Source organism: Nilaparvata lugens, chromosome 11, assembly GCF_014356525.2.
Source record: "Nilaparvata lugens isolate BPH chromosome 11, ASM1435652v1, whole genome shotgun sequence".
Lineage (NCBI taxonomy): Eukaryota > Metazoa > Arthropoda > Insecta > Hemiptera > Delphacidae > Nilaparvata > Nilaparvata lugens.
The window spans coordinates 5,319,641-5,346,336 of NC_052514.1; the positions used below are offsets into that span (position 1 = coordinate 5,319,641).

General features: G+C 34.7%; 1 protein-coding gene across 1 annotated transcript; it reads right to left on the reverse strand.

Annotated features, from left to right (window-relative positions):
* Positions 1-6,899: 6,899 nt before the first annotated feature.
* LOC120353536 lies at positions 6,900-26,295 on the reverse strand. Its single transcript, XM_039437463.1, has 3 exons — positions 25,991-26,295; positions 9,929-10,313; positions 6,900-7,742 (listed from the first exon to the last, which is right to left on the reverse strand). Exons 2-3 carry the CDS (start codon positions 10,302-10,304, stop codon positions 7,327-7,329), a joined length of 792 nt encoding a protein of 263 aa, XP_039293397.1. The 5' UTR covers positions 10,305-10,313; positions 25,991-26,295; the 3' UTR covers positions 6,900-7,326.
* Between the last annotated feature and the right edge of the window lie 401 nt (positions 26,296-26,696).

The window sequence follows — 26,696 nt, forward strand, 5'->3', positions numbered from 1 at the left end:
CTGTTTTGCTGCAACTTCCACTCGTCACTCCTAAATAGAAAAAACACTTCCATTCAAATGCAATGCCGGCCGGCATAATACGTCATCATTATTCCTCTTGTCACCAAGTTTTTCTTTGGAGATGCAGAAAGTAATAAAACAGTAGAAGAAACGAAGGAAAATAGCAGGGATAAGAAGAAGAAGAAGAAGAAGAAGAAGAAGAAGAACAAGAAGAACAAGAAGAAAAAGCAGAAGAAGAAAAAGGGAGAAACAGGAGTGCAGGTGACGAAATTCGAGCTCCGCAATTTTGATTTCGCGGACAATTTATTGTGGTGATTCTGTTATTGTAGAATTTCTGATGTTCTGTGGAGAGGGAAAGATAATGAGATGAGAGAGTTAGAGGAAGAGAAAGAGTGAGAGTTGCGTGAGTGAGGGAGAGAGTGTGAGAAAGTGAGAGGGAGTGATGAGAAAGGGTATCACCGATGACCGGGTCATGTTGACCAATCACAGTTCATTGATTCGATGATAATAGACATTCAACTCAGCAGACTGAGCGGTGGTGAATAATAGTTCTTAGAGTACACTATCAGTAGAGTACAGCAGTGGGAGAATGACGACAATTTCTTGTCACAGACAGAAAAAATGCTACAATTTGTTATGCTCTTGTTATGTTATAATACAGCGGTGAATTTGATTGTTTCTGTTTTGCACCTCTTGAATATTTGATTTTCCAATTGAACTGTCAATAGATGGAAATAAACTGGATATTGTCGATTAATAATTATTAGATCTCCGTTATATATTTATTATTAAAGAAAGTTTTCATTTTGCAGAAATTTTTAGTCAAAGCAGCCTTGGGCAAACCAAGGATCTATCCTAGTAGGGACGTTTTCCAAGAAATGAATGTTCTCACCATAAGACAGCAATATGTAAAAAACTTGATCCTTTCTATTAATAAAACTAAACATTTACCAACAATCCGTGCTCTCAATTATTACAACACTCGTCCATCGATTACAATGAAATTCATGGTCAGAATCTCCAGACTTTCAGTAAGTAGAAGACAGTCTGAGCAATATGCTGATTTATATGATTCCCTTAAACTTATTCACCCATGAAATAAACAAAAAACTCACAAAAATATTGATGAATGGGTAAAAACCAGAATATTTTTCAAAATAGACTTTTAATCATAAAATTACACATAATAGATTGATTTGGTGAATACCTAAAATAAAATTGTGATTTTGTGAATTTCAACAATTTTCTTTTTTTGTGTTTCAGTCAAAAAAAATCTTTCAATGATTTGAACTGAACTCATTGCTAGCGATCAGACACGTGTCTCTGCTAGCAATTATTGCCGGTGAATGAGTACAACTGGGATTTCAGTTATGTTATATGTAATTTTTTTTTATTATTTCTAGAACAGAGTATATTCTGAATTTCTGTATGATGTACCCAATTATTATGTGAATTTGTAATTGTATGAATCTTGTATATATGACAAATAAATCGAATTGAAAAATTGAAAAATTGAAAAATTGAAAAATTGAAAATTGAAATTGAAATTATATATTTGTTATATATTTTCCATTTTGTTATAATTATGGAGTTGAGTCTTGGACCCTGACTAAAACAACAAAAAAGAAACTTGAAGCGTTCGAGATGTGGACCTAAAGACGAATCCTGAAAATATCATGGATGGACAAAATTCCAACAACAGGGTTCTTCAACAACTCAATAAGAAGACGGAAATAATGTACACTGTCAAGAGACGAAAATTGGAGTATCTGGGACACATTATGGAAAATGGAACTAAATATCAGTTGTTAAAATGTGTACTACAGGGTAAAGTTCTTGGCAGGAGAGGTGTTGGTAGGAGACGAATTTCCTGGTTAAAGAACTTGAGAACATGGTTTGCAGTGTCCACCCCGGAACTTTTTAGAGCGGCGGTCAACAAGGTTATAATTGCCAGAATGATTGCCAACATTCGGTAACGGGAAGGCACCAGAAGAAGAAGAAGATTTCTGTTTATTGATAATAATTATCATTTTGAACAGACAATTATAACTTTGAAGAGATTTTTGTGAACTTATGCTTCAACTTATTGGGCTCATTAATAGAAGATTATTGATAAACCACTAATCTCTCAACTCTCATCTTCCTTATCCCTATGAACGACATACACAACTAGCGCCCAGCGGTCAAATGGGAGTGATACATGGCTCCCTTACACAAGTACACTGTTCACGTAGTGACGTCATCACTACGATGCCGAGATCCGGTGAAATACAAACATATAAACATCTAAAAATTTGAACATCCAAACATCTAAACAGAAGTTGCTCGTTTGATAGTATAGGATATACATCTACAACACAACATAGGCTACTTAACTATACATACTGGAGAACGAAGTTAGTTGTTTTGAATAATAAACGAGTGTTAGAGAGTTCCACTTAAAACTGGCAGCATTCCTCATGAATAACATCAATGCTTCTCATTCAACTAATACTGACAGTATAAAGTAAGCTTTATTTGAGTAGCAATGGTTGTAAACAGAAACCTGCGTGACAGAATTAAGTTTGTACGTGTTTTCTAGCACTTTTGCCTCTCACTCATGCTCTCTTATACTCTATATTTCTCTCTCACTCTCCATCACACTTTCTGTCCCTCTCTCTTCCTTCTTACTCTCCCCCAGTCTCACTTTATCTCTCTCACTTACTCGAACTCTCTCTGTCTCTCTGCACCAAAACTTGGGTTAACCTTGACCTAGCAGTTGAATTTGCTACTGAAGTTTGCAACCTTAACCTTGCTGTTCCATACGTGCTAGTGAATTGTATTAAAAATTGATTTAGACTAGAATTTGTGAGAGCTGCAGTGTGTTATGGATGGAAAAATTCTGTATCCGTAGAACTATTCGTAGTGTTCTATAGCAATATGAAGTGTAAAAAAAAACTCTTTTTGGACAATTCCTATCTAAATTTGGGAAAGGAACAGTTTTGGGCTTTAACCCATTAAATGACAGATTTTATTTTCACTTCAATTCTTGATTTCCAAGTTGAAAATGGTCTTTTCAAATTCTTGAAAAGGGGTTTTCGACCGTCTACTTGAAATGTAAAAAAGGGTTTTTCGACCTCATTACCAATTTGGAGTCAGTAAAAGTTAGTCCTTTCCCAATCATTCATAGTTGAGAATTATATTGTATCTTTCAATGTATAAATGAATATTTAATAAATATTAGACCGTTGGAAAAATAGGTTGACAAACATTACAAAAGAGGCTAGAAGAGCAATATTCTCTATCTTTTTTGGCATCACTCATGTTATGATGATGATTAACGATGAGTATTGACGTCATTATTATGGGTTCAATAGAAGCTGATCCATTCCTACTTACGTATTGGGATAGTTAATGGAATGTACCAACATTTGGTTTCAAAATATCATCTTTAAGCATTGACTGTAATGTAGCAAACAATTTTCCGCTTTTAAATCTGTGTTCCCATCAATATAAATTGTTGATACAATTATTTTTTGAAGCTCTTGTGATATAAGAAAAGGACCAATGACACATAAAACAAATGACACTTTCAAACTATTTTATTGCTCTCTCTGACCAGTGTGATGATGTTTTTTTTCTTTGTTGAAGTATCAAGTATTTGAAAAATAAGGTCTCAGATGTATTGTGATTAACAGTAGAATTTATTTTTATTTTTTCTAATGTCTCCTAGGAGGGAGTGCTATAGTGGAAATGAACGAAGTGAAACGTTAATGTAGAATTTTGTATTGTTATTGTCAGAAAAGTTTAATTAACGAACATTCTTCATAATAAAACTAAATCAAGTTCGGTTTAGTTGTCTAGCATCCAATCAATGTAAACATTGAATAACCAAACTAATGTTAAAATTAGCTGGCTGCTGGACAACCAATCACAGCAGCCAATCACTGTAAATGTTATCTCTGGTTGCTAGGCGACCAATTCAAACTTGAATCTATTGAAAATTTATCTCCTATTGTTAATTGATTTGTTTGTTACAGATTAGTCAATCACTTGTTCAAAATTGTTCATTAAAACGGTCCTTAGAATAATTCCACGATCAGTAGGAGACGGCTAAACGTTTAGAAATAATTCAGTCGTTGCGTCATTGTCAAGGTCACCAGGTGAATGAACTTGTTTTGACGTCTTTCACTTTCCATCTCATCTACTTTCTTCCTCTATCATGCTAACTCTCCCCAATGGAATGCCTTCTCTATTATCACATTTATTCAATGATTATGTGCTATCTCGTTTTCAATGAACATCTGAATTATAAAAAATATGTTCTTGGCCTGATGTCTATTTGATTAGCGATTGAGAAAATCGATAACAATCAATAGGATGAATCAATATAAATAAAAGAGAATCAAAATAATTGACCGAACGTAGTGTGGTCTATGTTTCAACTCGATTTGCTTTTGTCTGTCTGTGTGTAACGCGATTACGGCCAAACGCTTTGATAGAATTCGATGAGATTTGGCAGGAATATTCCTTTTTCAACTGCGCGTTGATGTATACACAAAGTTTTTTTTTTAATTTTGCATTTCAAAGATAATATGAAAAGAAAAGGAATCCCTCCTTACTCTGATATCACTATTATAATTTATCATCTACTTTGAAGATAGGATCAATCAGAATATAGAGTTATTCATAATCAATCAGCTGACAAGTGGATTATTCATTGCATGCAGTACACAGATGTCTGGCCGTGTCTATTTCTATGAGGTAGGATTTCAATATTTTTTATGATGCGTGCCCATCAGTATCAATATTCTCACACTTGAAAAACAAATTTAATAGGTGAGTGAAAATAAAATAAAAATTGATTAAATGTACTGAATAATACCGCAGAAATTATAATATTCTTGATTGAAAAAATAATTTTAAAATAGTTGAGAAATATTTTCATCACAAGGAAAAATTATCACGGAACTGGATAAATTATCATATGGGATACAAACTCAAACGTGAACTGAGTTTATTAATATAAGTGTGTTTCTGATCTTGGAGAAAACAAATAAAAGTTTTTATGAGTAAATTATGATTCAACTGAATCAACTAGAACAGGTGACATCAGATACTTGTGAATGAGGAAACTGCGTGAGGTCTACTGTTCACAGAGCTACTAGTATAGTAGAGTGTATTGTCGAATTTGAGTAGTGTTAAATTTAATTGGGTGATCGAATTAAAAAAATAATAAAATAGACATCACGGGATGAGTTTGTATTGAGCAAAGTTTATTGTGATGGAAATAACGAAATAAACAACGCTTCCAATACACACTATTCTCGTATACAATTTACATACAAACTAAGTTAAAACTGATAAACAAAAACATAACAAAATACATTCATACAACAGTGGACTCCACGAAATCTATTCTAGTTCAGGATCTAGCTATCTAATTAATTACTAAAAATTTTAATTATTCCGTTTTTCACATACTTACATTATTGTGGTGTACACGGAATGTATTTTTAGATGTTGATCCTACTATCATATTTTGTTATTCCAAATTTGAATAAGTTCTCATCCATATAAGCTATCAAATACCTGTTTTTCAGGTCACTTATTGAATCGAATGAACCATTCCACTCATAGATTCAACGATTCATTTGATAAATGTCCTGAATGTGATTGAAAGATATGTAACTGACTGATACAAACTTCTATTCAGTTATTTCACTTCACTACTCAATTAATACTATTTATTCGATTATTTGACATTATACACACACATGGATCTATCTTATAATAATCTAAGAATCAACTCGAATATTTCTACTCTATGAATCCAATTTTAGACATCTACACTATCTTTTTCTAGTATGATTCATACTTATCCATAACAGAAACTGACGAAATGGTAATTCCTGATGATAACAGTGTTGGTTCTGAGTTCTGATATAACAATGTCTTCTTGTACTGATACACTTTAACCGAAGTAATTTCATATTGGAGACTCTGTATCAATGTTATCAATAAAAGTTTATCAAATTAATTACATTGAGCTCAGTAATAGCTGGGATATTCATCACTTTCTCTGTGAATAAACTTGAAAAGCATGTGTATCATCTATAATCTAAAATCTATTGATCTACTGTGTTTTAGTAACTATCATATGATAACTTGTAACTGTTGAATGAAAGAGGTTTCTCTCAAAGAGATCCTCCTTTGTAACAAAGCTGCATCAGAACTCTTGATATTTCTGATTGAAGTAGATATTACAGTTTACAATATTGTCTCACATGATTTTGAATGACTCTAAAATTTTCTTCTCTTTTGTGATTTTTCACTACTTGCGTTACTAGCACTTTATTAAATTCTATTAAAATTCCTCAATTGAACCAGTAGATAAAAGATAAAGTTAAGGTAGGCGCACACAGATCGTCATCACAAACTGAAGCTGCGTCTACACCAAAGTTATTAACAAAATGTTAATAGCTTAATCGTTATAGATTCTATTAGACTGAATGGAACTTGACAAACACATATGTTCATCATGTGTAAGATAAGTAATGTTCAATCCAATGGAATATATAAGGATGAAGTTATTAACATTTTGTTAATAACTTTGGTGTAAACGCAGCTTTAAGCTGGGCGCACACAGATCGTCATCGGACGGACGGCACGCATCGGACGATTAGATTTGATGCATTGTTTTCAATTGGAGTGCGCATACCTATCCGCATCGTATAGGCATGCGCACTCCAATATTGAAAACAATGCATCAAACTTACTCCTCCGATTCGTCCGATGCGTGCCGTTCGTCCGATGACGATCTGTGTGCGCCTAGCTTAAAGGTGCGTTTACACCAAAGTTATTAACAAAATGTTAATAACTTCATCCTTATATATATATTCTATTAGATTCAACATTACTTATCTTACACATGATGAACATATGTGTTTGTCAAGTTCCGTTCAGTCTAATAGAATCTATAACGATTAAGCTATTAACATTTTGTTAATAACTGTGGTGTAGACGCAGCTTCAGTGTGTTCAATAAAATGAGTTTTGAACCCACATGAAGCTGTAGGTCCACTCATCTCTCATTATTATCCGTGTAATTACCCACGCACAAGCCTAGAGCTCTCTTGTGAGCATCATCCTACGCAAAAATTTTATTTGACAAAGATTGAAGCTTAGAGCTCATGTGGGCATCATTCTTGACAAAAAAATTTTATGCGAGAACAATTATAGCTTTCAACCATTCAGAACATTTTATCTTTTTCAAAGTCCTTTCTATAATTTCAGTGAACCCTTAAAGGACTTGTCACCTACATCAAAATTCCTAAACAGTCAAATCCTACGACCTATCAGACACATCCTTCTCCTCCGACTCGTCTTCCTGTCGTGGGAAATAGCTATCCTTCTCCTGTTCCGAGGATGCACTGCCCAACTCCGAACTCCTGAGGTGCTCGAACTCAGCACTCCGGACATTCTCGAACTCGGCGCTTCGGAAGGGTTCGAACTCGGTGTTCCGGAAGGGCTCGAACGGTGCGTTGGGCGGAGGCTGGAAGTCCTGAGACGGAGCTCCCTCGCCGTAGTCGGAGGCTTGTGAGCTGACATCCGGAGGTGCGGTGTAATCGTAGTCCGGACCGGGGAGGCGCTGCTGGAAGGTGATTGGTCCGCGGTTGAAGAGGAATTCCTTGCTGTCGTGGGCGGACGGTTGGGAGAGGCTGGAGAGGCCGTAGAATGAGTAACCTAGGTAGCCGTGGCTTCCTAAGGACAAAAGTCGAAAAAAACGTCATAAGTTAAAAGTAAAAACATGACCTCTCATTTTTTCGAAACTTCTATTCATCAAAATTTGGGAGGAATACAGTTTGGGGCTATGTCTCTTGTCATCTCCCAAATTATATTATTGTATAGCAGGCTAAAATGGCTAGAGGAGAGGCCCTAGAATGAGTAACCTAGGTAACCGTGGCTTCCAACGGACATAAGTCGAAAAAAATGTTATGAGTAAGACCCGTTTGCAAGTATACAGTTTAAACGGAGAAATGACAGCTGTTCGTTTAAACCCCATATGAAACACATTATGATAAATGTAACCATATCTACAAGTAAACGTGGTTTAGCGATGCCCGTAAAGTTAAGATAATATTATATGACCCATAGTAATCAACCTTCTGTACTAAGTCAACATCTATAGGCTATAGGTCATAAGTAAACATCTTAGATCTGTGGTTATATTAATTAATACTTGAAAAGATAATCTCATCCTTTTTTAGAAACTTCTATTCATCAAAATTTGCAAGAAAGACAATTTTGGGCTATGCCTGTTGTCTTCTAACAATCATATCATTGTATATATTTATATTATAATCACACACATAGAAAGATAACTACAAAAATGAAATCTTATATTATACTAGCAGGTGACCCGTGCTCTACAAGGGTCGATTTCAAAACTTGTCAAACTGAAAACTTGACTGAATGAAGTCTTGAAGAGTTGAAAATAGGCCTATAACCATCCTCGGTTGATTAAGAATCTATAACGTAAAATTCCAAGTTAATCTGTCCAGTAGTTCAGACGTGATGATGCGTCAAACATAATATTCCTATCCCGTACGTGTACAGGCCAGCTCTTTCCTTCATCCTTTCCTACATTATGTAATTTATTTATTTATTCAATCATTCAGAATTACACAGAAGAGTACCACAGGCTTACGCCCAAAACGGTTCCAATTCTAATTTATACAACAATCCAAATATTTCTAGGTTATGTATCACTTAACATTCTTCAATTACACACTCAATTTTCAATTCAAAACACACAAAAATCATTTTTAAATTGGAAAAAAAATTCTAAATTAGATTGAATCAATCACAATTGATCAGAAAATTCCAAACTTTGAAAAACTATAAAATTTTGAGACCGAAAAGACAGACACAAATATATGTACGTAAATTATTGGCTATAATGATTTGTGATAGTCAATGAATGAAAAACGGTTAACCATACATTTAACACAATTTAAATTTGAGTTCATCTTTATATCTATAAAAGGCTAAGCCCTCACAGACTGAAATCACACCACAGCCCAAACTACTGAGCCTAAAACTTGAAATTTTGCACAATTGTTTATGGTAGCCTCAAAACATTTAGTCTATGGTTTGGAATACTATTGTGTTGTTTCAAACAACGACATGAGAGTTAATATTATTATATTGTTGTTTAAGACATAGCAGTTCGGAATATATTGAGAAATCATCGTCGACATGAGTTTGCTGAGATATCAACAATTTTATCACAATTTGAAGACAAATTGACAATTTTATCACAATTTGAAGACAAATTGACAATTTTATAACAATTTGAAGACAAATCAATTCCCCTACACTTTCACATCACAGTCTGGCTGTTCGGAGCTCACCATAAGCTGTGAATCCATCCTATATTGACCACGCACAAGCCTAGAGCTCATTGTGAGCATCATCCTCCGCTAGAAAAAATCCCTCACTATCTTCATAATACTTTGAGATATTGGAATTCATGGGTACATTCTAATATTCTTCAATCAAAATTGTTATTGTGGAAGAACTATTTTCAGACTGAGAGTCGGTTGTACAAAAGCCGGTTGAATTTTAATCGTGATTAATTCCACGAGTACCATTCCTCAGAGAAGCCTTTGAATCTTTTCAAAAACGCCTTCCTGATTGGTTTTCGTGAAATTAATCAAGATTGAAATTTAACCGGCTTTGTGCAACCGGGCCTAAGGCTCAAAATGAAAAGGCTGAAGGAATACTGTATCGCTTTTTCTTGACATGTAGGGATGAATTCATATTCCAGGGGAATATTGGAAGTTTTGCTTTTGCTTTCAAACATTTTATACATAAATTAAGTACTCTTGTATGATTTGCTGGTATCAATCCATTTTTTTTTCTAAATTCTTGTAAACAGCTCTCACCTGTTGCACTAGGAGGCACCAATCCATCACTGATCAGTATCGGTTTGGGAACCGCTACCGGCTTGGGAACTGGAACAGGTACTGCCTGCTGGATGATTACTGGCTTCGTAATTTCAACCGGTAACGGATGAGGAACGGGGAAGGGGAATGGTTTGTGAACGGTTACCGGGTAAGGAACGGTCTTAGTTATGTGAACAGGATAGGGGACGGGAACGGCTACCGTATTCGTTACTTTGACCAGTTTTACTGGGAACGGACTAGAGTAACTTTTTATTCCCGATGAGAGGTAATGACCATGTTTGGGAACATAGATGGCTGCATCTATGGAGTAGGAACTGAGGGATATCAGTGACAATGATATCAGTAAAAGGTCCATGGTTGGTATCTGAAATAGAAAAATATATTATGAGCAAATATAGTATTGGTAAGACATTATATTATTGTCGATATTAATGTAAATTCAGGTTTTAAAGAGTTGTATTGATGTTTTATATAGACAGTATCCTATTATATTAAGCAAGCAATTTCTGTATATTTATATCTGATTATTAATGTTCAACGGATCTCCAAAACGGCTCTAACGATTTTCACGAAATTTGGAACATAGTAGGTTTATGATATAAAAATTCGATCCCAATAGGTGTCATTCCTGGGAAGGACATGAAAAGGATAATAATTATTCATCCTTGGAAAACAGATGATAATTTCGTCGTCTGTTGATGATTAAAGTGAGTGAACCAGTGCATGTATGTGGGACTGAGATAAAATTATGACTCAGCTGTTGAACTTTTGTAATCATCCAATCAGGTACTTAGTGCCGGTTGCACAAAATCCGGTTAAATTTTACTCCTGATTAATTCCAGTGGAACCAATCAGAGAAGCTATCTTTTTGAAATGGTTTTCCCTGATTTGGTTCACGTGAAATCATCTGGATTAAGATTTTACTGGCTTTTGTGCAACCAGGCCTTTGTGAGAGAAACTTTTGCATTCCTCTGGGAATTGATCTCAATTCACTGTGATTAGATAGAACATTTCTGTATGAACTATAAATTATATATTATAATTTCTTCTTTCGTAATAATTTTTTCATGCTTTTTTACTCCGAGCAAAGCTCGGTCCCCCGATATTAGACTGTAATCAACATGTAATGAAATCATTATATTCTATTCCCTATGGTTTCATTGTGAGATTCAGTATTATTGAGTGTCAGCTGTCCTTAACAAACCATCGCCTCCCATTCAATAAATTCCAACAGTTTAAATACATGGTCCTAATTATTAGTATTTGAAAATTGTGTTTACAATTTTATTTCATTTTTCATTCTTATTTTGCATCAAATATTATGTATCTAAACTAGTTGATGTCAATAAGGCTTTTCATGGATTTGTTCTGTGAGCTTTTGTATGTAAATAAATAAATAAATAAATAAATAAATAAATAAATAAATAAAGAAGTAAGTAGTTATGAAACGGAACACATAGTATAGCAATATCAGCTCATACCATGTTAACCGCAGGGAAAATAATCAAATTCATATTCATCAATAAAATCCAATACCAATCATATTCCAGACCAAACTGATACCAATACATAGATACCAAAGATATTTTATACCATACAAGGTGATAACTCTTGGGCTCAACTCACACTTACGCTACTCAGGTCGAGAAGAGACTCGACTCTAGTCGAAAGCATGTATTTCCAAATGATGACAGTCGCGTAGACTATAGTTTGTTTAAAACTTCTTCATACTTCGCCTGGAGGGGCGAACTAAGGTTGGGTGGGGGCTGACAAACCAGTTCAGCCAATTGGAACGGGGAATAGAACCACGCGGTAGTCATGGCAACAGACATAGATGCCAGATTGTTTCACCCACACGCACAGTATCGCACACGTGCATTCTGAACCATAACTTCGCCAGAGAAGGTTTGCTCTGCGTTTGTCTTGCGTATGGTCAGTGTTCTGCGTAAAATAATCACTATTATTAGATTTATAGAGTTGTGAGTGTGTCTTTTGATTGTACAGTGTGCGTGAGTGTGTTTTTTTAAATATGAGTTACAACTAAAATTTTTAAAGTGTACAATCATTTTATTGTGTATTCAATATATTTATCCGTGATGGAAAGTGGAGAAGCTAGGAGAAAGAGAGGTCACTCTAGTGTTCAGCCAGCTAAAACACCTCCTTATTCTAAAATCGGCCAAGGAACTGCTCTACGAAGTCAAACTATTAGCAAGTAATAATATACTATTATTAGCATATTATATGATATATTTTCAAGCATTAATATTTAATAAGTAATTTTGTTCATGTGAGGGAACGAAATCTTTCAATGCATGTATTCCTCCAACTATTGATAGGCTATTGTCTATTCCCTTGAACATACAGATCTACTATTTCATAAGAAAAGTAATATAAACTTTTAAAACAATTTTTTAATTTCAAATTGTTCTGTGCATGCTCATATACATTGATACAGTACGTATGTGATCATGTATGGGTATAATTCTGAGCATATTTTCATCTGGGAGAGTTTTAATATTGTTGGGCTGAAATGTGTTTTAAATTATATCAAATTCCAGTGACTATTTTGGATTATTTTTTGTTTTGTTTTGTATAAACTTGATTATAATACTCTTAAATCCTACAAAATCATGCCAAAAACAAAACGCAGGTTGATGGTTATAGATTAGTTTTTTGTATTGTTTCATGATCACCTCAGAAGCCATTGAATTGTGAACGTATAATCAATGGTGTACAAGCATGACAAGAAAGGAGCTACAATGAGTTGGCTGGCGCCGATGCGACCCCTGCCTGTTGAGCAGTTAATACGGCAGTTGGATTCATCTGCTGGGGGGCTCTTGGCCTTTGCATGTTGTGTACTTCTCCACAACAATTGTGTAATTTCTGCAAAACATTTTCTATAGGTTTTTAAAAATCTTTCTCAGAATAGCCAACAAGCTGCAGATTTTAAAATCAGAATGATATAGCTCACGAGCGAGTACTTCAGCCCAGGGTCTCACTAGTTTTTATAGTAAGTTTCATAGAAGCACGGAATAAAGAAGTGCTTATTGCTCATTACTTAGCATTACTTACTTAATTAGCATTAGCAAATGCATTTTTTTTATTAAATTTCATCTCATGACTCACAAACTATTACTTATTAATCTCTTCATTACTCCGTGGTTGAAGGAAATACTCACATATTATGTGAGATGTCTTATTAAGACGTCTCACAGACGTATAGGCCTACTTCAGCTATGATATTATTTATACTCATTAAGGTCAAAATAAGTAATGTCGACTATGTAGGCTCATATTGTGTCCCTTTGTGTTTTGTAAATCAGTTAATTCTTCATCACAGACACACTTTTTCTCTATGTATTTAACACGACATGCAGTCAAAATTTATCTTTTGACTGCATGTCGTGTTAAATACATAGAGAAAAAGTGTTTTAATACATCGCAGCTCGGAATGGATCAAGGAACCATCATCATTATTATAGAGTTTTCTTGTACCCAAAATTGATTTGATGGAAAGTACCTACTGACCGCCTCTTCTTTCCCCGTCTGTAGGCTTATAAGAGAGCACTCATTATTCTCACTCGTGAATGACCGTGTAAATACGGCAACACCGCGGCAGCTGCATCCCACCTTTTCGCTCCTCACCGTATCCCTCCAAGTACGAAGTAAATTGAAATACACTTTTTTTTTTTTATAGAGTCGACTGGTCTGAGTGTCACCATTTGGAAAACACATGCTCTCGACTGGAGTCGAGTCTCTTCTCGACCTGAGTCGCGTAAGTGAGAGCTGAGCCTTAGAATACTTAAGTTTAGCTAGTAGTTCTGTGAACAGTAGACCTCACGCAGTTTTCTCATCCACAAGTATCTGATGTCACCTGTTCTAGTTGATTCAGTTGAATCAAAATCCACAGTTGAATCATAATTTACTCTTAAAAACTGTTATTTGTTTCCTCCAAGATCAGAAACTCACTTATGTTAATAAACTCAGTTCACGTTTGAATTATCCCATATGATGATTTATCCGTTTCGTGATAAACTTTCCATCTGATAAAAATATTTCTCAACTATTCTAAAATTAATTCTTTTCAATCAAGGATATAAGAATTTCTATGGCATTATTCAGTTCATCTAATCATTTCTCATTCCATTTTCAATCACCTATTAAATTTGTTTTTCAAATGTCAGTATATTGATACTGATTGGCACGCATCATAAATAATATTGAAACCCTATCTTATAGAAATAGACACGGCCAGACATCTGTGTAATGCATGCAATTAATAATCCACTTCTCAGCTGATTGTGAATAATTCTATAGTCGCACCGCCCACGCACCCATCACGAACGTTACGGAAGATGTTAGATCTTCTCGCGTTCCCCGGTCGAAACACTGTTGCTCCCCGGTCGATCATCAATCGCTCTGCTGGAGTGACGTTCGGTTGCGGAGCAGAGCGAGAGTCTGTACGCACCTTCAGCACGGAATAAGCATAAAGTAGTGTTTCTTTCCTCTGTGCCTTCAGGTACTGAGCTGCAAACAACTTATTACAAGCTCCGCCCATACTCTCTCCTGATTGGTCGACGCATTAGTTCCTGAGTCTGCCTGTAGATGGCAGTAGGTACTGGGTCGTGCAAAACTTTCTCCTCTGAAATAACTCTCTATAATACCCTTGTATCGTACTATGCTACATCCCATGTTATGAAATAATAGTTTTAGGAATGCGAGAGGATAAAAGGAGAAAGAAGGTATATGATATTATTTATTTCTTTGTTACACTTCACATTGCTAGTTCTGATAAGATCTATGGCCTAATGGCGAACAAGGAGAGAGAAGGAAGAGGAAAGAAGATAAAAGAAGAAAGGAGGAGAAGAAGAAGAAGAAGAAGAAGAAGAAGAAGAAGAGAAGAAGAAGAAGAGAAGAAGAAGAAGAAGAAGAAGAAGAAGAAGAAGAAGAAGAAGAAGAAGAAGAAGAAGAAGAAGAAGAAGAAGAAGAAGAAGAAGAAGAAGAAGAAGAAGAAGAAGAAGAAAAAGAAGTAGAAGAAGAAAAAGAAGTAGAAGAAGAAGTAGAAGAAGAAGTAGGAGAAAAAGAAGAAGACAGTAGATGAGTGAAAAAAGAGGAACCACCGACCGTTTTCAGTAAGCAACCAACAGATCTAGTAATTAAACGCAACTAATTAGGCAGACAAGAGACGACAGAAGTGTTACTCAATCGAATGGCGGGTCTGGCACTGTTTTTGTGTCTTAATTAAATTCCCGCCTCTCTCTCTCTCACCAGACCGATGCAATGCAGTGCAAATAATACAACAACCACAGCCAATCGGAATTAGCGGTACATCAGTACACTGTTGATAAAAAGAGGAGATGTTGGTTCAAAGCACAAACCGTACTGCTTCAATGCAACAAATACACAACACAAATAATTACGAACATCTTCTGGCTTTTTCATTGGTTTCCTTTTTCTCTTACTCTTTGTTCTTCGTTACTTCTCCACCATCTTTTTCCCTTTCACTTCTTCTTCTTCTTCTTCTTCTTCTTCTTCTTCTTCTTCTTCTTCTTCTTCTTCTTCTTCATTTTTTCTTTTCATCTTGTTCTATGTCTCTCCACACTTCCCTCTTCATATCATTCTCCTTGTTTTTTCTCGCTTTTTCAACATTTCTCAATTTTTACTCACATTATCCTCCTTATTCTCTCCCTTCTACCTGACGTCTATCTTTCTCCGACTTCTCTCTTCCTCTACTCCTTTTTCAACTTTTTACATTTTTGGATAATTTTCCTTCCATCCACAATTCAGTCTTATCTTCTGCTTCCATAGAATTTGCTTTTGTTACAACTCCTCTAGTTTCTCTACCTTCAGCTCCATGACGGTTCTCTTCTCAGTACTTTCTCTCCTTCCTCTTTGCTTTTTTCATCCACTCACCCCCTTCAATCATTCATCTACATTCTTCTCAAAATTTTGTTATATTGATATTTTTTTCTATATTGACTTCTTATCTCTTTCACATCATCTTGTTCAATTCCTTCCCCTCATTTCTCTATTTCTCTTCATCTCCTCCTTTCGGTCAAGGTTAATCACCTTCACTCTCCTCTCCAATGCTCTGTCCTCCTCTTCCTTTCTCTTCTTTCTTCCCCTCCTTGTTCCACCCTTATCGTCTCCCACTTCTCACTCATCCTTTCTTTCTCTTCATTTTAACCTTTCATTGTCTGTTTTTCTCTGTCTTCATCCCGTTTTTGATCTTCTCATACATTTATTTTCTTACCTGTTATCTTGATCTCCATTTTCTTCTTCGTTCTAACTTCAAACTTAGAACTTTTAACTTTAGACTGCGTATTACAAATTCTATGAAGCAGTTTTGGGCAAATGCCTGTTGTTTTCTCCTGAATTGTATTTGCATATATGCAATTTGCATATTACAATTCCTGAATTGTAAGAATAAATGAATAAGAATGATGTGATAGTGTGAATAATAAATGAATGGTGTGATCACTGAAACCAGTAGTTACAATTTGTATTCTTGTTTTTTAATATTTTATCAATTTTGAAGGGTACTATAATTCTATTTTATAATACAAGTGAGTAGCCCTGAATTCATACATTTTAAAGAATAAGAATGAATAAACTTCAGGGTTTTTTTTGTATATCACTCGGTTCTCCACTCTACCTTCTTATGGTACTTCTTTCACCTCTCCTTTCAGGCATTTCTCCTCTTCTATCATCTTATTTCTCACCCTATCCTTCTTCAAGTTCCAATTCGTTTCCCTTATTCCTCTTGTTTGTAACCACAATCAAACACACGTTCCCAATAATCAACAAAACCTTCTTATGGTACTTCTTTCACCTCTCCTTTCAGGCATTTCTCCTCTTCTATCATCTTATTTCTTTACTTCTTTCGCCTCTCCTTTCAGACATTTCTCCTCTCTCATCATCTTATTTCCCACTCCATCCTCCTTCCAAATTCAACTCGTTTTCCTTATTCCTCTTGTTTGTAACCCCAATCACAAACACTTCTCCAATAATCAGCAAAACTCTAACAATCTACACATTGTTACCATATATTACGTAATTTGTTCTGGAGTAATCACGTTATTCCAAGGCAAAACAATCAGATCACGTTATGTTCGATGGGTAGCACAGTGAGAGAGATCCACTTCATACGGTCAGCATTAGATTGATGTGAAGCAGTAATGCTATTCACAAAGAACGCTGACAGTTGAAAGTTAATCTAGCAGTAGCAATAGGCAGGCAAATCACGTTATTTTAACGAGAAATTCGTCCAATTCTGAAGACAAGTTCGGAATGAGATTCACACCATACTCTGTCAGTTTTCCTCATTAATAACATTGATGATTCGAATTCAATCAATCCTGACAAATTGTAGTGAATTTCACTATAAATGAGAAACGTCTAAGGGTGTCAGTCTTCCTCATTAATAACATTGATGCTACTAATTCAACCCATTCTGCCAGTTCGAAGTGAATTTCAATATAAATGAGAAGCGTCTGAGGCTGTCTGAGAAGGAATTCCTGTTTTAATTTTATCCTATTGTTGAATTGTTGCTACTGATTCAACAAACTCTGTCAGATTGGAGTGAATTTCGCTATGAATGAGAAGCATCTGAGGCTGACAGAAAAGGAATTCTTGTTTCAATTTTATTGTTGCGAATGAGTCGTGTTTGGAATCTGTTTGTTTTCACTTTTGTTTCAGAAGCTGAAGAGACTTTTGTGAGACTTGGGACTTTGTGTTTCACTTGTGAAGAGACGTATTTTGTGCAGATCCACTCCGAGTGAAGCCTGCAGAATTCTAACTGTCATTGTAATCAAATTATAGTAGGCCTACTGTGGATACTGTCGAAACTAATTGTAGCATACTTTGTAGCTGAATATTATAGTAGGCTTGTTGTGAATACTATTGCATATGTCATTGTAACTTCTATCATATTGTCAGTACCATCGTAATTCTGAATCGTGTTCTGACTGTGACTGTTCAAGGCCCGGTTGCACAAAAGCCGGTTAAATTTGAACCGGTTAGATTTGTCCACGAGGACCAATCAGAGAAGACCTTTTTGATAATACGGCTTCTCTGAAGCTGAAGCTGGAATGTGTAAGCTAGAATCTATTGAAACTTATATTGAAAACTATTGAAAACTTTTTTATATCCGGGTGACTTTCTGTGCCTTTATATTATCATTCGTATTGGTGATAATAATTATCACGCATCCTAGACTCTGTACATTGATGCATGCAATGACTAATGTAACAATGACTAGTCTATCCAATGACTCCTGTAACAATGACCAGATACCAGACTAGGCAATGACCAATGTAACAATGACTAGTAGGCCTACACGAGTTACTAAGTTAATCCACTTTCACGGAACTAACTAGCCTGCATCCTAGAAAGGAAAATGCGAATTATATAACTGACCAATCGATTCTATCATACTACTTCTGGTGCGATTAGAAATGGGATATTACATGAATCTCTAAATTAATTGAAATTGTATGTGTATAATTGGGGGAAAGTAGTAATCTACTATGTATGAGTACATTTAATATTACAATAGATATCAGCTATCATCTATAGAAGGCAGTGACAAGGCAGAGAATCGGCAATGCTTCTCTCCCATTTTTCTTAACTGCTATTATAACGTGAACCTCACTATATCAGGTGATACCTATTGAAATGAAGCTCAGGCTACTTCACTGATTAATGCTTCATTTTTAGGGTATCCTATTGTCAATTTCTTGTAATGAGACTTTCATCAGTATTTCTATATGAATCTCAAAATAGACTTAAATAAACTAGGATTATTGACCGAGCGAAGTGAGGTCTAAGATTTAAGTCGATTGTTTGGCATTTCTCTTGATGTTTATATGTTGCGCGTTTATATGTTTACGGCGAAACGCGGTAATAGATTTTCATGAAATTTGACAGGTATGTTCCTTTTTTAATTGCGCGTCGACGTATATACAAGGTTTTTTGAAATTTTGCATTTCAAGGATGATATAAAAGGAAAAAAGGAGCCTCCTTCATACGCCAATAGTAGAGTAAAAATCAGACTATAGAATTATTCATCACGAATCAGCTGACAAGAGTGATTACACAGATGTGTGGAGCAGTCAGTCTATTGCTGTATTTCCATAAGGTCTATAGTTTCAATCAGGTACTTGTGGATGAGAATACTGCGTGAGGTCTGATGCTCACAGAACTACTAGTTATATCAATAAACCTGTATCAGCCACCATCTATAGAAGGCATTGACAAGACAGAAGATCGGCAACGTTTTCCTCCTATCTTTCTTCACTGCGCCATTATGAAGTGGACCTCACTAAATTCTCAATAAAATCACTACTGAGTATCTCTTTCAACCTCTCAAATCTGAACATGAGATTTAAGCAGGTTGGTATAGCATGGAAGTATAGGATTCATGTAACTAGTAGTTCTGTGAACAGTAGACCTCACGCAGTATTCTCATCCACAAGTACCTGATTGAAACTATAGACCTCATGGAAATACAGCAATAGACTGGCTTCTCCACACATCTGTGTAATCACTTGTCAGCTGATTTATGATGAATAATTCTATGGTCTGATTTTTATTCAAATATTGGCGTATGAAGGAGGCTCCTTTTTCCTTTTATATTATCCTTGAAATTAAAAATTTCAAAAAACCTTGTATATATGTCGACGCGCAATTGAAAAAGGAACATACCTGTCAAATTTCATGAGTATCTATTATCGCGTTTCGCCGTAAATGCGCAACATATAAACATTTAAACATTAAGATAAATGCCATACCGTCGACTTGAATCTTAGACCTCACTTCGCTCGGTCAATAATCAATCAATTATATTTTATTGAGAAAAAAAACTATATTTTCTAATAATTTCATAATGAATTTTCATAATTATGATAACGTATTTTGTTAATTGTTCATTGTTAAAAGACGATCTGGCAACAGAGCAAAGCGAGAAAGAGATATAGCGCTATCCGCTTTGTTTAATGCTAGACAAGGATAGCGATACCATTGCCAAACAAACAATGCCATTATAACGTGGACCTCACCATAGATTGCAGAATTAAGAATTGAGATCGGATAAAGTATTTGAACTTGGAGTCGGAGTACAGGGAAGAGAGACTATCCAAATCATTCAACTATATTCCAGTATTATATAGCTGGAGATCTAGTTAAGCCTAGGAGTAGCTTATTAAGGACATTTTTGTGAACAAGTTGAATCACATAAAAGGACATGATAATTGCTCCAGGCTTTCAGTAACATACCATGCTGGGAAATGTAGCACTATTATAATACAGTAGTTTTGTTCTAAACTAACTCTTAAATCACTTCCAGATGATAAGTTATCTAATTTCGTTCTAGCCATAAGTCAACTTTCTAAGATAACTCATTCCTTATACTTAGATAACTATTATTTCTTCTTACTTCTTGTTAGCTATTTGAGTTGAAAATGTAGACTATTCTTAACCTTCCGGTAGTCGCGCCCTACTCAATCACACGAGCAGTCGCGTGTTGTATTTTGTACAACATCCAATTTTCCAAGTGTTATATGTACTCTGTTTACTGTCAAAACATATTTATTGATTGTGTAATTACTTTTTCCATCTTCTTGGATTATTTTACGCCTATGAACATTTGAATTATTACCATTTCATAGCTCAATAAGGTACATCAAGCAAAGCCTTCAATTCTGTGTTATTGGTTAGTTTACAGTCCCCCGTATACAGTCTTTCCCTATCTTATACACAGTGCGACTTATGCACTGTCGCGACTAAATGGCACCTAAAGACTGAGCCATTGCTCGGTTGATACTGCAACTCAGTGGAGTGATGGGGGGAATGTTTTGGAATGCATAGGTGACTCATTCACTGACACCACCCCATTCAATAGTTTTGTGCAGCAAAATAACTGACACTGTTGTACTTTTTACAACAGCGCGACTGGCGGAAGGTTAATATCATGATCTCACTTGATTCAATTCTTGGTTAGGGTATCACTTTGCCAGTCAAATTGTTAATATTGTTATAAGAAAGGTGTAGAACGATTTTTTTTCTGGATACAGCTAGACCAATGAATCAGCATAGATTTATTTCATGAATCATGATGGAGGAATGCATCTTTTACTGAAAGTTAATGATTTTTCACCTCTCTATATCTAATTACCTCTCTAATTATCTTATCATTCAATATTTGCCATTGGACTACATTGGATATGAATCATTCCAAATCTTTCCTATCCTATCCCATACTCAATATTGAACACTATTTTGTTTAGCATTGGCTATGAGGTCAACATGGCGTCAACCAAATTATTGCTGACTATGTAATTTCACTGTTCAACGCCGAAAACAACGCAAACTCTCACTTCTCAAGGGAAAGAATACAAGGAAAATATTTTCAACCCTATTTCTAGAATAAATGCAAACACACGAATATGACCGAAATGATATCGGACACTGAGATCTTGTTAAACTTGCAAAACAAACTTCCTGAAATCTCATTTCGAAACCAAGGTGAGACTTGAGTCAGCATTCTTCTTCCTCCTCTCATCCTCCTTCTTTCTCTTCTCATCTTCTCCTTTCTCTTCTTCTTTTTCTTTCTCTTCTTCTTCTTCCTCTTCTTGTTCTCGTACTTGTTGTTGTTGTTGTTGTTGTTGTTGTTGTTGTTCTTCTTCTTCTTCTTCTTCTTCTTCTTCTTCTTCTTCTTCTTCTTCTTCTTCTTCTTCTTCTTCTTCTTCTTCTTCTTCTTCTTCCTTCTTCTTCTTCTTCTCTCTTCTCTCTTCTTCTTCTTCTCTTCTTCTTCTTCTTCTTCTTCTTCTCTTCTTCTTCCTTCTCTTCTTCTTCTTCTTCTCTTCTGATTCTTTCTCTTCTTCTTCTTCTTCTTCTTCTTCTTCTTCATCATCATCACCTTATTCTCCTGTCGTCTTCTTCTTCTTTTTCCTCTCCTCGTTATTTTTCTCTCTTTTTTCTTATTCTCCTACTCCTTCTTCTTCATGATTGGCTTTTAAGCAAGGTGCTCTGATACGGAGACTGGATCTACCCAAATGCTCTCCAATTGCTCGAAGCTCTACGATTGGCTGAACTCCAAACACAACGATGCTGGTCTGTGATTGGCTGACTGCAATTACATAGACAACTGGCTTCTCTCAAATGACTTTCTCTAGCTGCTCTGCTATCGACTGAGTCCTGACGCCATTTCACTTTGTTCGTCTTTTTCGATTTTGAACTTCAAATCTGATTCTGATTCTCCACAATTATTTCTTATTTATTTATCGTGGACAGAATCACAAATCATATAAATATGATTAGGAACAAACAACAGGCTTGGCCCAAATCTATTCCATTCCCAAATTTTGATGAATTAATAAAATGTCCAAAAAATAGGTTATGTTTCTACTGTAAAACGTTCTAGTACAATTTTCGTCCAAAAATATATATAAGCTAAACATTTTGAATTTAGAGAAATTGAAACACCAAACTATATTCAAATATAACACTTTATCACTTCATATTGAATTATTCAAGTTATTTTATAAAATTTTGAACACAAAAATACACACAACTTCTCTCACTAAGCATAGCTCTAAATCACCTATTATCTGCTGCTATTATTATATAATATATATAAATTATATATTATACTGCCTAAAAAGCAGTATATCTGCTGCTATTATTATATAATTTATATAAATTATATATTATACTGCCTAAAAAGCAGTCGTTAGGTCATGTCAGAGGCTCTGAAATTGATCAGTTGCAACCTGAAAACTCTGACACCAGACCTGAGCCAGCCAGGTCACTCGATATTATTATTATTATTACCTATTATCTAATTTATCCTATTACCTGAAATATTATTACGGAACCATGGGTAGACTTGAGTCAGAATTCTTCTTCTTTTTCTTCTTCTTTTTATTTTCATTCTCTTTATTTCCCTTCTTCTTCTTCTCCTTCTTCTTCTTCTTCTTCTTCTTCTTCTTCTTCATTTTCTTCTTCTTCTTCTTCTTCTTCTTCTTCTTCTTTCCAATTACCACTCTTGCAAGACGTTATTGTTTGTATACGTCCCTTGAAATTCTCAGCAACCAGCTCTTGAAGGCAATTGATTCTGTTGATTTTATTTGGTAAAATCTTCTAGCAAATTCATTCCCAAAAATCCAAAGGAGAAAAGAAAAATTTCTCCTTTCATCAGCTGATGGAAGGAGAAATGCCGGTGTTAGCGGCGCATAAGTCTGTAAACACCTTTATATAATAATGATATCAACTCATTTAGAAAACTCACGTCGTGTCGCATGTCATTTTGCAACAAGCCTGAGCGATACTACTCTATTGTATGCGATACTTATGAAGAAGTAGAATTCTCAAAGTGTATGTCACTTGAGACTGTCAAAAATGTTGATTCAATACATGAATTACAACGACAATAAATTATGAATGATAATAAATCATGGTGACAATATTCTTCTCTAGGAAACTGTGTTCATCATGCAATGTCAAGGTCAGAATCCAAAATATTCTGATTCTTCGTTCAGATAGAACAACTAGGACACATTTCTCATAAGAAACCCTTCTCCATTGGAATTGTAGGAAGATTTTGAAAGTATGAATCGCAGAAAAGATATCATGGAAAACTTGACAATTCAACAAGATGAATGGTTATAGTATTGTAGTACTGTTATGAATGAGAATCCCAAAATCACGAGCTTTTGTTGAAGAATTCAAGATATTTTGAATGAATTGTTGAATGTCAAAGTTCTTGACCTTGACCTATCCATTCTTGAGTGGTGTATTGTATTTATTTACATGTATTCTTTGAGCGTTATTGCTTATCCAGTATTCAGTATCTATGTATTGAGTAAGTTATGTTAAGTATTCATAGCAATAGAACTCATAGATATTTAAGACTAGCAGGTAACCCGTGCTTCGCAAGGGTATATTTTAAAACTTGACAAACTGAAAACTTGACGTAATTAAATCTTGAAGAATTGAAAATAGGAACATAACCATCCTCGGTTAATTAAGAATCTATATGCAAAATTTCAAGTAAATCAGTCCAGTAGTTCAAACGTGATGATGCGACAAACATAATTTTCCTATCCCGTACGTGTATAAGCCAGTTCTTTCCTCTATTACAGTATATATAATATATAAATACCACATAATTAAGTCGATATACTCCATGATATAACTTTCTGATGAGTAGTGAAGATGATATTGTAAATTGGTGATTCAATAATCGTTCATTGCTGTGTTTGCTGCAATGAGTATAGAATGCAAAATATTACATTCTAACAATGTATCAATAACAATTAATAATAACTGTTAATAATAACGGTTCGCTGTTTGAGTCCTCATTCTGTTTTATCTGAACCGCTCATTGGGGAGGAGCTTTTCTAAACCAATCGCAAGCGTTCACCTGGATAGTTTAGAAGGCTTCCACCAATGGCAGTGCTCGATCGTTAGCATAAGAAATACTGCTGCTTTTCAGTAGAGGAGCAGTTTACTAGGTTCTAGTTTATCAAAGATCAATAATAGTGTAATAATCGAAACTGGTATCTCGATTTATAATGAATCTGTAGTTACATTGAATTATCAGCTGTGCTGATAGTGAAGTTGTGTTTCTTTTCTGGCTCAAAATTTTGAAAAATTACTCAAAAATTTCCAATTTATAGATATTTGAGTGGAATATTTTCGTTTTTAATCAGTTTTCAAATATCAAAATTCAAAATTTTTAGTTTAGTCATTAGTTTTGAAGTGGAAATTGGACTTTTTGAAGTGAAAGTGAAATCTTACCTTATTCTTTTTTGAAACTTTTATTTGTAAAAATTTGGGAGAAGACAGTTTTGGGCTATGTCTGTTGTTTCTCCCCATCATATTATAATTATGATATGTAATTGCCAATGAAATAAATAACACCTATTGCTGGTTGCACAAAAGCCGATCAAATTTCAACCGTGATTTTGTGTTTTTTCTGGCTCTAAATTTTGTCAAATTACGCAAAAATGTTCCAATTATGATGATTGAGTGTGATTTTTTGGTTTTTATTCTGTTTTTAACCGTCAAAATTAAAAATTCTTAGTTTTCGTTGTTTTTTAGTGGAAATGAACTAAATTTTAGGAAAGTGAAACCATAACCCTATTTCGGACATTTAAAATGTTATCTAAATTTGGGAGAGAAATAGTACAAGGAGTATCCTTAGTTCTTCTCTCCCAATCAGTGCTACTTTGTAAATATTATAAATAAATAAATAAATAAAAAATAAACAAACTCATAGCATGCGAAAAGCATAGAGATGTTAGTTTAACAGTTATAAGAAATCAAAATATAATTTATTCATAAATGAGAAGCATGAAGGATGCTAAGAGATGCAAGAAGTAAAGAGATGTTACGTTCAACAGTTATAATAAATCATATTTCCATCATAGTAATTATTGATTGGATAAGGAATGAAGACAGTTGTATGTTTTCTCATAATGTTTGCTACTTTGCAAACAAATGTGTGCAAATATTAAAATAACTTCAACATGAAAAAAGAACAATAATTTCGGAAACAGTTCTGGGCTTTAAGCCTGTTGTTCCTTTTCCAATCATTCATGTCACTTATTATTTATAACTGAAATAGTTTATTTATTTACAGATGGAATGGAATTTGGGATTTTCGTTCAATAATAATTATTTATTTATTTATTTTTTTATTTATTCATAGACAATAGATACAATGCAGGTAAAAACAACAGGCATTCGCCCAAAACTGCTTTAAACCTAAATTTGGAATACACAGACTAGAGGTTATGTAAATGATAACTTAATTCACACACTATTTCGAGTCCAAAAAATGTATGTACTACAATAATTTTGAATTTATCAGATAAATTAATTTCAGAATTCAAATCCAAACAAAAATCTTCCTTCACAAACACAAAAAATATTAAAAATTTCACTGAAATCCACAAAAATTATACTGTTCATTATGATATTTAATCACTATCTTAAAAAATATGTGGAAATAATGTTGTGAATAAACATCAATCTCACCTCGTAACAGTTATCTCCGTTGCTCCAGCTATCTCCACTATCAACCTTCTCACTCTAGCAACACACACACACTGCTCCACCAAATTTGAACCCTTCAAACTTTGACCATCTATTAAAACCTCTAACTAAACTACTGGAATCTATCCTGGAGCTGGAGAGTGTCAAATGTTAACTGTCAGTAAACTCTACAAATAACACAAACTCTTCCCGTTCTACAAATGCTGACAGTTTGTAGTGACTGTAGCGAGGTTACCGCTACACTTCAACTAACTAACTCAATCTTCGGTTGTGAATGAAGGATCAGCTCTACTCCGCTCTCCTCTTATATCACTTCTGTCTTTCTTCTTCTTCTTCTTCTTCTTCCTCTATCACTTCTCATTACAGTCATCCTCCTTCCACAGCATCATTGCTTCCTGCTCTTCTTGCTCACTCCTTCTTCTTAACATTTTTTGCAGGCCTTGTTTACAGGAGAACCTTTGCTTTGTTTAAGTTCTAGTAATTAGGAAACGATCACGGAGTAATTGGGAAATCAGTTGGATCGGGATTGATTCATTGATTTTCGATCTTCAATCAATGAATTTCCATTGATCTGAATTGGATTTATAGATTAGAGTTCGAAACCATTGAGGAACATTGGGCACATTGAAAAGTTCATATTTTTAATTGAAATGCCGTTTTTCACATTTTTCCTTGCCACTTTCCATAT

Bases quoted from the DNA above. Each gene is read 5' to 3' on its own strand.
- LOC120353536 (XM_039437463.1), bottom strand. From the start codon at position 10,304: ATGGACCTTTTACTGATATCATTGTCACTGATATCCCTCAGTTCCTAC. The intron at 7,743-9,928 runs GTGAGAGCTGTT...TTTTGTCCTTAG, and splicing joins GGTGCCTCCTAGTGCAACAG to GAAGCCACGGCTACCTAGGT.